The following is an 11,859-nucleotide window of genomic DNA, read 5'->3' on the forward strand; positions in this document are numbered from 1 at the left end:
CTAAGATTCTGCACAGAACCCTGAAACTCCCAGGCCTCTGATAGAGGACCTGAGCTTAAGGAAGACACACCACCACCCTCAATGGGAGGGTGGAATTGGATGACTACCGCCATATGCAAACGATTCAGATTGCTATCTCTGAACTTCACCTGTGTTCAAAGAAAAACTCAAATTAAATCAAATCATCTCCGTCATAATTTTCTTTTCTTTTCTGGGTAAAATAGTCAGTAGCAATAATTTCTTGTTCTCTTCGATATTTTTGTCATATACAGGTGTGCAGTGATGATTACTGGAGGAGTTTCTCAATACCAAGTACGCCAAGTTCGGACTTACGCACTTGGGAGTTCGGACTTGGCAGGTTCGACTTGGGAGTACAAACTCCCAAGGATGACTGCCATTGCCGCTGGTCTGTGAGAAATGCATGTTTGTCAATGTCGTCTAATGTCAAGTCCCTATTTGATCATGGGACAAGATGATAAGGTAGCGAGTTTACATGCAAAATCTGTCAAGCCTGACAAGCTGAGCACACCTACAAGCCCAGTCGGCAGTCATGCTTTTTAATTATGAGAGCGGCAGTGTTGCAATTGACAAGGTTAGCCCAAACGCAGAACTCTTAGACTCTGACTTAGAAAGAGAGTGGTATAAAATGGGGTTTTATTGCCAGGATAATGAATGTGGCAGTGGGGAAATATCCAGGGGATGGAAGCTGATTGCAGGGAAGCAAAACAAGGTTGGCGAGGTTTAGCTGGCTGGGAGCGTGGAAGAAAATACAGGGTAAGGATCCACAAAAAAATACACAAGCAAAAGTCTTAGTTGAATTCACAATTCAACAGAGACCTGAAGCATGACTGCACCACAGTGGACACAACGATCTGGCAACAAGTGAAGACGAGAGCCGGTGTTTTATACTGCAGGGCTGATTACTGGATGGCTCTCAGGTGAGCAGCAGGGAGCAGGTGAGTTCAATGAATGTAATCAGGAACCCAGGAGATTAAGAGCCACACCCGCAGCACAGACACACAGAGAGACAGGCAGTTTTTACACATTGCAAAAGGGCTGTGACACAGGCTTGCTTTTGTTTGGTTCTTGTGGTCGAGAGAAAACAAAATGTGCTAACCAGTCACTGAGAATTCTTCTAATGATTGTAATCTGATTTGTTGCCGTTATGAATATATGAAGCCCACATACACACATGTTCTAGAGTCAGAGTGGTCCCATATGAGTTTCTGATCCTGAGAGCGATCTGTCTGACTTCTAACTTTCCACTGAGGCGGTGACGCCAACTGCAGTTATGAGCATATGTTCAACACCTCTCATGTTCAAACAGAGGGGCTGTGCCAAGAAGTGGCTGTAATGGAAGTGATGGAAATGTCATCACACACACACACACACACACACACACACACACACACACACACACTAGGTGCAGCTACTGAGGAGGACCCAGGACTTACAAGGAGTTCTCTGCCTGAATGATGATGACTCTGTTAATCCTTCTCACTGCCATTTCAGTCTGTCCTCTTATCTCTCCTCCATCATCCTCTACTCTTCTTTTTCTCCTCCTCTTCTTTCCTCCTCTCATCTCCTTTCTCCCCTTGTCTCTCCTCCAGCATGCTGTCATCTCCATCCTCTTCTATCCTTTCCTTCTTTATCCTCTCCTCTTCTTTCTCATCCTCTCTCTCCTCCTTAATCCTTTCCTTTTTTCTTTTCTTCTCCTCCATCATCCTCTCCTCTCTTTCTGCCTCCCCTCTTCTTTCATCCTCTCTTCTCCTCTCCTCCCTCATGATCTCCTATCTTCCTTCATCCTCTCCTCTTCTCTTTCTGCCTCTCCTCTCTCCTTTTCTCTCCTCTCCTCTCATCTCCTCTCTTCCTTCATCCTCTCCTCTCCGCTTTCATGATCTCCTCTCTTCCTTTGTCCATTCCTCTCCTCTATCATCCTCTCCTCCCCTTTTTTTCCTCTTCTATTCTCTCTCCTCCTTCATCATTATCACTCCTCTTTCTTTTCCTCCTTCATCCTATCTTGTTCTCCCCTCTCCTCCCCGCATTGGTTTTCATCTCCTCTTCTCCTCTTCTGTCATTCTTCCTCTCCTCTGTTCTCATCTTCTCTTCTCTCTGCTCCTTCATCCTTAACTTTCCCTTTTCCTCTCTTCCCTTTCTTCATCCTCTCCTCTCTTCTCCCCTCTCCTCTTCTCTGTCATTATTCATCCTTTCCTTTCCCTTTCCTTCTCCTCTCCTTCTTCATCCTTCTTCTCATCATTCTTCCTTTCCTCACTCTCTTCCTCGCATCTTCTTCCTCTCCTCCTTTCTTCTCCCCTCTTCTTCATCCTTATCTTTCCTTTTTCTACCGTCCTTCTTCCTCTTGTCTCCTATCGTCCTTCATCTTCTCTCCTCCTTCATCCTCTCCTCTCAGTTTTTGACATACTTCCTTCCCTACAGTGGGACAGGACCAACACTTTATTCACATCCAGGGCCTCGTTCTGTATTTCCTTTCAGCCCCATCTCGTCTCACTCCACCTCTCCTCCTCCTCCTCCCTCTCCCCCTTTCCATCAGCCCCAATCCTCTCCCCCAACATCTCGCTGCCACTTTGAACGACGAGGGATGTGGTGAAAGTATTTGGAGAATTCCTGCTGACCAAACCGACGCTGCCTGGCTGCTGTCTCAGCTCTACATGGAGCAGCTCTACCCAAATAAGGCTGGGCTTTTTAACTAGACGTGAGGGGAAGAGACGCACAGACAGGCAGAGTGGAGCTGCTGAAAGGCCATGCCCTTTTAAGGATGTAGTTTCCTTTTTTCCTTCCTCTCTCTCCCTGCCTATTTCTCCTTCGTGCTCCCTCCTTACTCCTCCCTCCCTCCCTCCCTACCTTTCCCTCTATCTCTTGGTAGACTAGTGAAGTCATCTTTCCTCATCTGCTCCTTTTAAGCCCGCATTTTTGAGAGGGAGGTCCCTCCGAAGCATATACAAACACTCAGTCAAGCATCCACACTCAGCCTCACACACTGCACTAGTAGCCAGCGGAGAACTCACCTATTCCTTCACACAGTGAGTATACTTTTCTTTTATTCTCTTTTATTATGGGACAGTTTGTAGGACAAAGTGGCTGATGGCTTGTCAAGAGGCCATCACTTTAGTTCTGGGGCCTTCGTAGCCTCCTAGCTATCAGAAGTACACAAATGTGTTCTTCATCCTTTTGTTTGAATTTAAGGTGACAATAGTTTAAGTTGTTGTCCTTTCAAAATAAGAGCAATATACCCATCTTAAGGTCCGAGGAGAGGTCTGTATGAGTTAAAAAGTAGCCATCACGTATTTGTATGGAATATTTAAGTTTGTTTGACGTATCTAAGTTTGAAATTTCCTAAAGTTCTTGCTGTAAATGAGTGAGTGTTGCTTTAAATCCTGTGTGGGTGTTAATGTCTGTTAGAATACTGTTCATGTAATCAATCATATATTCATCCATTTGATTTGGAGTCCAGCTGAACACAAGCTTACTGCGTTTCATCGGAAGTGACCTGAATGTGCCAGAAGATTGTCTCATTGCGGTGTTTATATTCCAGATGTTATTTTAGGGTTAATATATTTTCCATGTGAAGCGAGGAGAGGAGGCGCAGCAGCGGTGAGATGAGCCAGACAGTGCTGCATATCTCTGTCAGTGTACATACTTTTATTTGCACAAGCAAATGTTCCACTGCCATACATGGGCTTTGGAAGCCTGTGAATTCCCAAGACATATCACACTTCCTGATGAGTGCAGGGATGCACATAGACAGGGTGGCACTATCACTCTCTGTCTATGAACATGGTTGTTTTATAATAGCAAACAAAAACGTTGCAATGTCTGTGCTGTTTGGACTGAAGCTAATTAAAGATGGCAGCACACCCAGTGATTCCAGTAAAACCAGGCCAGAAGGGAAGTGCCAGTGGGCAGCTCGGCTTCTAAGCAGCAGCAGCAAAAAGGAGCAGATAACGCAATCTCCACTGCCAATCCTGTGGCAGCACATAAACACAGCAGAGCGCAGGGGCACTGTTGTTTATGAGGCCAGGAACTAACCACATCCGTGTAATGGCACAAGGCGGCTCTGGTACTGAGCTGAATCTGAAGGCACTCCCAGAGTCTGTAGAAACACATCAGCTCGGACACACAGCAGATGTAAAGTTTGTCAGAATAATGAAAGCCATGAGGGGTTTTGGCAGCAGTTTCAGACGATGTTTTCAGGGCTCATAAGCATCTGGCACGTCAAAGCAAAGCAGCAGAGTTCTGTGCAGCTGGCATTAACCAGAGACATGTAACAAAAGAGCTGTGAGCCTGAGGATGTACAGAGAGAGCATCCTTCAACCCGAGGAGAAGCTCCAGCTGCTTTTTAACTAACCCTGACCCCTAAGATAACATTGTTACAGTGACTGTTTGCTGAACAAGTCCATGGCAGTTTCTGCATACCAAATCATTACATGGCGGTTAGCTAGTTAACTGCAGAGCAGGCAAGGCCGCATGACGCCATGTCCTCTCAGGCTGCCACAGTTGCCGCAGCCCCTCACACTGGTTTCCTGTTCTGGCATTAGGGCGGATTTACCATGGTAATAGAGAAACAGAGCAGGAAAAACACGACCGACAGAAATGGATGGATGAAGAGACGGAGATGATGATGTCATGTTTGTGGGTTACAGCACGTTGGGACTTTTGAAAGGAGACATGATCTTTTACTTTGTCTCCATAGTTTCCTTTTTGTATTCTAGTCTTTCGTTAATGTTTAAGGTCATTACTTTTATTCTATTGCTCACTCACTTTTTTTAATCGCAGAAACTTTCCTTGGAAACACCAGATGTCTTATAGAGTAATGCGTCTTCTCTCCTGCATTGTGTTACAACTACCATTAATAGTAGAAGTGACTTAAGTAGTAACTTAAGTAGAGAATCTTATTATTGGCGATATGGGCAGCCGCCTTAGGCACCACCCCAAGGGGGTGCCTATCCCAGCTGACATTGGGTGAGAGGCGGGGTTCACCCTGGACAGGTCACCAGACTATCACAGGGCTGACACATAGAGACAGACAACCATTCACACTCACATTCACACCTACGGACAATTTAGAGTCACCATGTCATGCATGTCCCCATGTCTGTGTGAGGAAGCCAGAGTACCCCGAAAACCCACACAGACATGGGGAGAACATGCTCCCCCACCCTAGGGTCTGAACCCCCCACCCTGACTCTTGCTGTGAGGTGACAATGCAAAGCACTGCGCCACCATGCCACCTCTTAAATTGTTACTCATTAGCTCTGTTTCTTGTTTACGGAAGCGTATTGCTGCCATGCCAAAAAAAAAAAAAAAAAAAAAGAAACTGATCAGTATCAGGGGAAAGTTTTCCATGTTTTCACAAGATATTTTGATATTATATCATTGTAAAGTCTTGTACAAAAAACCCCAAAGAAATAAACATTCTTGTTATAACAATATACTATTTAATTTGTTCTAATTAAAACGTGAAAAACATCTTGTCATAACATGAAACTTTTCATGATATTACCTGATACCAGTCAGCTTTTTTCTGCTGTTGCAGCAATGTGCATCTGTACTTGCTCATAATAAATATATAAATATAAAATTTATTTTTTTTGCAAAAGGGTGGGAATCAAGTATGTTTGCCTCGGGCGCAGATTTTCCTAGGTCCGGCACTGACAGAATTAAACTACAAATGGTACTTGGAGCATCACTAGGAGAAGCAGTTGTACTAGTAGGTATTTTATAGTTGCAGAGACAGATTTTCTGCATGAATAGTCTGATTTTGTTATATTAACATTGTAATACCGCTGTTGATGCTGCAGCAGAAGTTGCATTAGCAGCAGCAGTAACAGTAGTTCAGGTAGCTTTTATATAAACACCAGCATTAACTAGCAGCAGAAGTAACACATTTAGCACCTATAGCAGGAGCAAAATCACTTGTAGTAATGCTATAAAAAGTCGTTGCAGAATTCAGTGTAGCATCCCTTGCTTGATACTACAGTAGGAAACTCATGCTGTAGGTTATGGTGCTGCAAAGGCAGTTTTTTTTTTACATTATATATCAAGTGAACGCTGCCTTAAATATTAAGGACAAGCAGCCAGACAGCAGCTTGTTTAGCAGATAATCTGGACCTGGGCCGGGCTCCAATGATAACAACAGGTCCCTAGATACTCATAAATACCAGAAATAGAGACCAGGCCCTAACGGACTTATTTGACCTCTTAAAATATTATGTGATGTTTATATGGTTGTCATGCAGCACACATACAGACTGATACGGGAGTCATGGGAGAAATGGTGCTTCTCGTCTCTCCTCAAGACACGAGACATGAGAAGTCATTGAGTGCACGATGTGGTGAACGTAACATCTATTTCTTCCCCTTATGTGTGTGATTTGCAGCTGTGGTCCAGAGAGTAGTTTATGAGGCTAAGAACCAGAGGCCAGTGGAGAAAAAAGGACAAGTTAACGCTGTACCAGACAAACATTACTCTGTAATAATAATTACATTATGACGCACATCAGTGGGGAGAACAAGGGGTATGAGAGTGTGCGTGTGTGTGTGCGTGTGTGTGTGTGTGTGTGTGTGTGTGTGTGTGTGTGTGTGTGTAGACAGATAAAAATAAAATACAGTATCTGGACCTGTGGCTGTATGTAAGTGAGCGTGTTGCCCAGCATATGTGTTTGGTTTCCTGCAGCCTGGAAAAGCACCACAGGGAACGCAAAGAATATTAAACAGGGTTGGTGGTAACATTCTGCGGACACTCTGGGCAGGAATCCATTAATGCCGTTGGCATGCAGACTCTAATATGCAGACATGCAGTATATCTATTCGCAGTGGTGGAACAAGAGCACAAAAGCTTTATTTAGTATTTCCACAAGTTAAAAAAAAACTCCACTCCTATTAAGTCCTGCAATAAAAATGTTATATTACTTGCTGTAAGTAAAAATAAAGTATGATTGTAGGGAAGTAGGATATACTAAGGTATCCAAAGATGAGTACCTATACTCACTGAGAGCACAACTAGCGACCTTCCGCCAAACTCTTCACAACTTTGGTTGATTCTCACCGCTCTTGTCCGATCATTTTATTGTATTTGGGATCAGTAGGACCTGATAATTATAAAAAACTAAACAATATCAACAATATATAAGGCCGAATGTCCTCAAATGAGACGACAATTAAGTCCCAATGTCTTTAAACAAGTACTTTCTAATTAACAGCGTCTTAGCTTGTTACCATTGCTTGTATCGGTCAAATTGCGTATCAGTGGAATATTAAAATACAAACATTCTTAATTATAAATAAACAAGTTTCAACCAAAAAAAATGATCAGGTTTTGGACCTTATCCACTTTTGTGTTGGGATCAGCTGCAGACTGACTTGGCAGAGATGGCTGCCATCTTGTTTTTACATGGATTAGTGTATTGAGCTTTTGCTACCATCAGATGGCACAAAAAAGTGCCCACAAACAAGGTCGATGTTAAGTAGAATGACGTAAAAGGTCCAGTAAGCCAAAATGTGGGGGTCTCGGGAGGATAATGCACGGTTCATGAACCCTTTGTTGCTGAAGTTTGAGGGATTTTCATGCCCTCAGATCGGTTGGAGAAGAAAGGGATGGAAAGGAGAAAGGCAGGGAGGGTGCAAGGGAGCAATGGAGGAAAGAATTTAGGGGGAAAAAAAGATAAGGGAAAAAATAAATTAGGTGAAGAGAAGAAAAGAGCAGAAGTGTTAGATTCTTTCCATCTCTGTCTTTAGATCCTTTCGTTAGTTGCGTGTACACTGGCAATACGATGAGACAGATTTATTCGAAACATAAAAAGACTTGCGTCAACCCAGTCTTGGCCCGTCTGGACATTCTGTCACTTTTTGTAACAAACTCTACAGCGAATAGGAAAAATCATGCCACCAATGGAAAAAATGACTCCATGGTCTCAATAATAGTTAAATTAGGTTAGATCTCCATGCTGTGCCAGAGATGAGCCTCCTCCAGTCAACCATCAGGTTTAACCTTTAACATTTGCACTCTGAACCTCCCCAGGAACAGGAAGTTGAAGTGACCTGACATCAAGATGGCAACAAAGGTTGGATGGTGCAGACAGCACCTTGATATGGGTTTTGCGCTTGGCTGTTGGCCCAGAGGCAATACAGAAGCAAAAGACAAAAGAAAAGCGCTGGCAATGATATATGTGTTGACAGAGACTAGGAGGGGGAATGTGTGCGTGTTTGTGTGTGTTAAAGGAGAATATATGAAAAAGAAAATCAGCTGGCTGATATAGAGCTCCCATTGTACACCACTTTGCCTTGGACACAGGTCCTGATAGGCCTAAATGGTGTGTATTAGGAGACACAACGCTGCCAATATCACTGTCCTGGGAAAGGTGTTCAAATAAGCGCTGAGCATTTCCACTGAAACTACACGCTTTTGTCCTGCATGTACCAGTCTATTCAGTAAGAAGGGGTATCTGTTTGTGGGTTTGTAAGTAAATATGCTTTAATCTAAATCATCTGCACACCTATGCATGTTTGTGTATACAGGCTACATCCAAATTTTACTGCACTACAAATGTTAGCTGTTGTTTGTATCGCCCAAGGTGGTAATACTTGGATGTTAATGTACAAGAAAACATGAAGTATATAAAATCTGTATGTTGTCTTGAATCTGTAAATTGTCAGGACGGGAGATAAGGATGGCATCCCTGAAAATCCAGCTATTGAATTCATATGTTCTCAAGAGATAATTTTTCATAATATTTTTTCTTCAACTCTCCTTTACTTCATCTCGCCTTCTCGGTATTGTCCATCTTCTCTATCCACCTCTCCTTCTCAATCTTTCCCCCTTTCTCCTTTTCACGCTCACCTCCCAGGGAGTCGGCATGGCTAACAAAGGTCCATCCTTCGGCCTGAGCCGGCAGGTTCAGGATAAGATCGACAGCAAGTACGACCCCGAGCTGGAGCAGATCCTGGTGGAGTGGATCAGCCGTCAGTGTGGATCTGGTGCGGGAAAGCCAGAGCCAGGCAAAATGGGCTTCCAGGCCTGGCTTAAAGACGGATGTGTGAGTGCAACATGCCCGTTTGATCGCTTGTTTTCGATGTTCTGAACGTTAATTGTCTTTTTTTTATGCCTCTCCATTCTTCCGTTCTACCCAGGTTCTGAGTGAGCTGATCAACAGTCTGTTTGCCGGAGATAAACCTGTGAAGAAGATCCAGAGCTCACCCATGGCCTTCAAACAGATGGAGCAGATCTCCCAGTTCCTCAACGCTGCTGAGAAGTATGGCGTCACCAAGACTGACATGTTCCAGACTGTGGACCTTTGGGAAGGTGAGAAGGGTTTTGTGAAAGACTTGGCTCGGGTTTAAGCACTTTGGTTGTATGGCAGAGGACAAAATGCTAGGATATGACAATGCACATGTGGAAACATCCCAGTGTGACTGATGCTTAGAGTTATTATTGACAGCTGTATTTGTGTTGGGGGACAGGTAAAGACCTGGCGGCAGTGCAGAGGACCCTGTCAGCTCTGGGAAGCTTGGCCGTCACTAAGGATGAAGGCACATACAATGGAGACCCTAACTGGTTCTTCAAGTGAGTCCAATTCATGAAACTTTAGCTGCTTTATCTCACTGACTCCAGTTAGCATTTATAAAACACTCCAGTGACATTATTAATGATGTGTTGCAGGAAAGCCCAGGAGAACAAGCGAGACTTCAGCGATGACCAGCTGAAGGCGGGCAAAAACGTGATTGGCCTACAGATGGGGTCCAATAAGGGAGCCAGTCAGGAGGGCATGAGCTACGGAAGGCCCCGACAGATCCTGTAAAATCTACCCAAAACCTCCTCAGCCCCTTACACCTTCTTAGAGCCTGTAAACCTCTAACCAGTCCACTACAACTCCCCTTTCATCATACAACATTTTCTGCTTTAGAAATTAGTTACTTTCTAACAAGTACCCCTTACTTCTTGGTCTTGACACTTGCCCCCGAGCCCGTTATGTATATGCTTGCACTGGTGATCATCACAGAGCTCACCATGCTTAGTCCTTCTCACTGCAGTTAGGACCACTACATCTGAATGTTTGTAGTCTTAAGCGGAAATTGTAACCATAAAAATGATCAATGCATTGCCTTGGAGGTAAAAACAAGATGACAATGTGCCAAAAGTTGAGCTGTTCATACCTAATATGAAACAGCAATGATATTACAGATAACTGACCACTGTCTCATCTCTGATACATAAGAAATGTCATGTTTCCTAGATTTTAGAAACACTAATTTTGGATTCTGACACAAATACCAATGTGTTTACGCAACTTACAGAGGGGATATTCTTTCCAAATTGTGTTACAACCCGTAGCGTACCAGTGCTTCATATAATTTACAATATTGTTCCATGTTCATTGTTCTTACCTACCACTCCCCACAATGCTACGCCTGCTGTATCAGCACCAATATTTTTGTACATTGTCTTATTAAATAATGACTTTGAAATACATTCTTGAGTTGACTTTGTGATTCTGGGTATTTCATCTCGACCATTCAGATCAAGATCTTTCTTTTACTACCAATATTTCAAAGGGCAGTCTATCTTAAAGGAATACTTCACCCCCAAAATGATCATACGTCTATAAGTTACTCACCCCATGTTACCTTGAATTTCTCAAGGAATGCCGTTTTTCTCGTATGCCTCCACAGTGAATGAAGAATCCAAAAAAACCCAAAATAATCTGTTTATAAACTCACACAACTCGGGCAGTACAATCAAAGTCTCATTTATCCACCTGTGTGCTCAGTACTACTTAAATACATGCATTTTTACATAAACCTTGCTATTTAAGACCCTTCCCTCTCACGCACGAATGAGTAATACATCATGGCAAGTGCATACATTTGAACTCTGCTTGTCAATTTCACTGAAATCCCGTTCTGCTTCCACTGTGAAAAGTTGTGGATGGCACCAATAGAACCGTTCTGCACCGTCCTCATGTTTGGTCCCCCCTCTGTTGGGGTACCTAGCACACAGATCTGGTACTAAAAGGTGGAGCTGTGAACACTGCAGTCTGATTGGTCAATAGAGGACGGTCACTCTGCTCAGGGCTGAGTTCTGGCTGGTTTTGAGGCTCATGTAACCACTGTTCATACTGTGGAGAGTTTTATTAGTAAACTGTAACTATAAAATGAAAGGATGTTTTGCTGCCTCTCACAGCAGCTGTAGACTGAGAAATAAATAACTAAATCCGCTGGGACGACTGCCGGCAACTTTTAAGGTGGAACATTTACTTGTAATGTTACTCAATGCATGAGTTGACCATGACAATCCATCAGCACACCTTAAATATCACTGTGACAACTTTGACCATCACTTTAGTTTTTATACTTTATATGACATACACTTTTAATAATAAGTGGATCTTCAAGTGTTTATATATTAATTTTGAACGGGTTATGTGTACTGCATATATTCTAATCCTCACTTGGAGGAAAAAAAGCGTCACAGAGCATCGTCCCTGTGGGCTATGGCAACACTAAACCCCTGAGCTTGCCTGAGAAGGACTAAATGCACAAACCTGCTATTTTTAAATATCCCATGGAGAGAGACTCTCACTGCAGCCTGTTTTATTTTGTTCTGCAAATGTCAGCATGCAGCCTCGTTCTGTGGACGTTAAACGAGGTGCAGACTTCCATCTGTGTCACCAGTAATGAGGAAATACAGTAAGTGCTGGATGGAGCAGTGAGAGACAACAACCCCGCCCACATTAAGAGTACTGTTTGTGGTGGAAATGCTAGGATCTAGGTACCATGTCTGAAGGGTTACTATTGGTTCCAAAGGTACCATACTGACACCATACTGTGTTTGGTGGAAACGGG

At 43.4% G+C, this 11,859-nt stretch overlaps 1 protein-coding gene across 2 annotated transcripts; it reads left to right on the top strand.

The window, feature by feature from the left end:
- Nucleotides 1-2,880: 2,880 nt before the first annotated feature.
- tagln (transgelin) lies at nucleotides 2,881-10,486 on the top strand. Of its 2 annotated transcripts, XM_050071987.1 has the most exons (6): nucleotides 2,918-3,041; nucleotides 8,039-8,081; nucleotides 8,865-9,053; nucleotides 9,148-9,319; nucleotides 9,478-9,580; nucleotides 9,677-10,486. In XM_050071987.1, the coding sequence occupies exons 2-6, from the start codon at nucleotides 8,070-8,072 to the stop codon at nucleotides 9,813-9,815; spliced, it is 615 nt and encodes a 204-aa protein (XP_049927944.1). In that variant the 5' UTR covers nucleotides 2,918-3,041; nucleotides 8,039-8,069; the 3' UTR covers nucleotides 9,816-10,486. The 2 variants fall into 2 exon arrangements, with proteins under 2 accessions (XP_049927953.1, XP_049927944.1); XM_050071996.1 differs by lacking the exon at nucleotides 8,039-8,081 and having other exon boundaries at nucleotides 2,881-3,041.
- The last annotated feature ends 1,373 nt before the right edge of the window (nucleotides 10,487-11,859 follow it).

The sequence above is a fragment of the Epinephelus moara genome, chromosome 2 (assembly GCF_006386435.1).
Source record: "Epinephelus moara isolate mb chromosome 2, YSFRI_EMoa_1.0, whole genome shotgun sequence".
Classification (NCBI taxonomy): Eukaryota; Metazoa; Chordata; class Actinopteri; order Perciformes; family Serranidae; genus Epinephelus; species Epinephelus moara.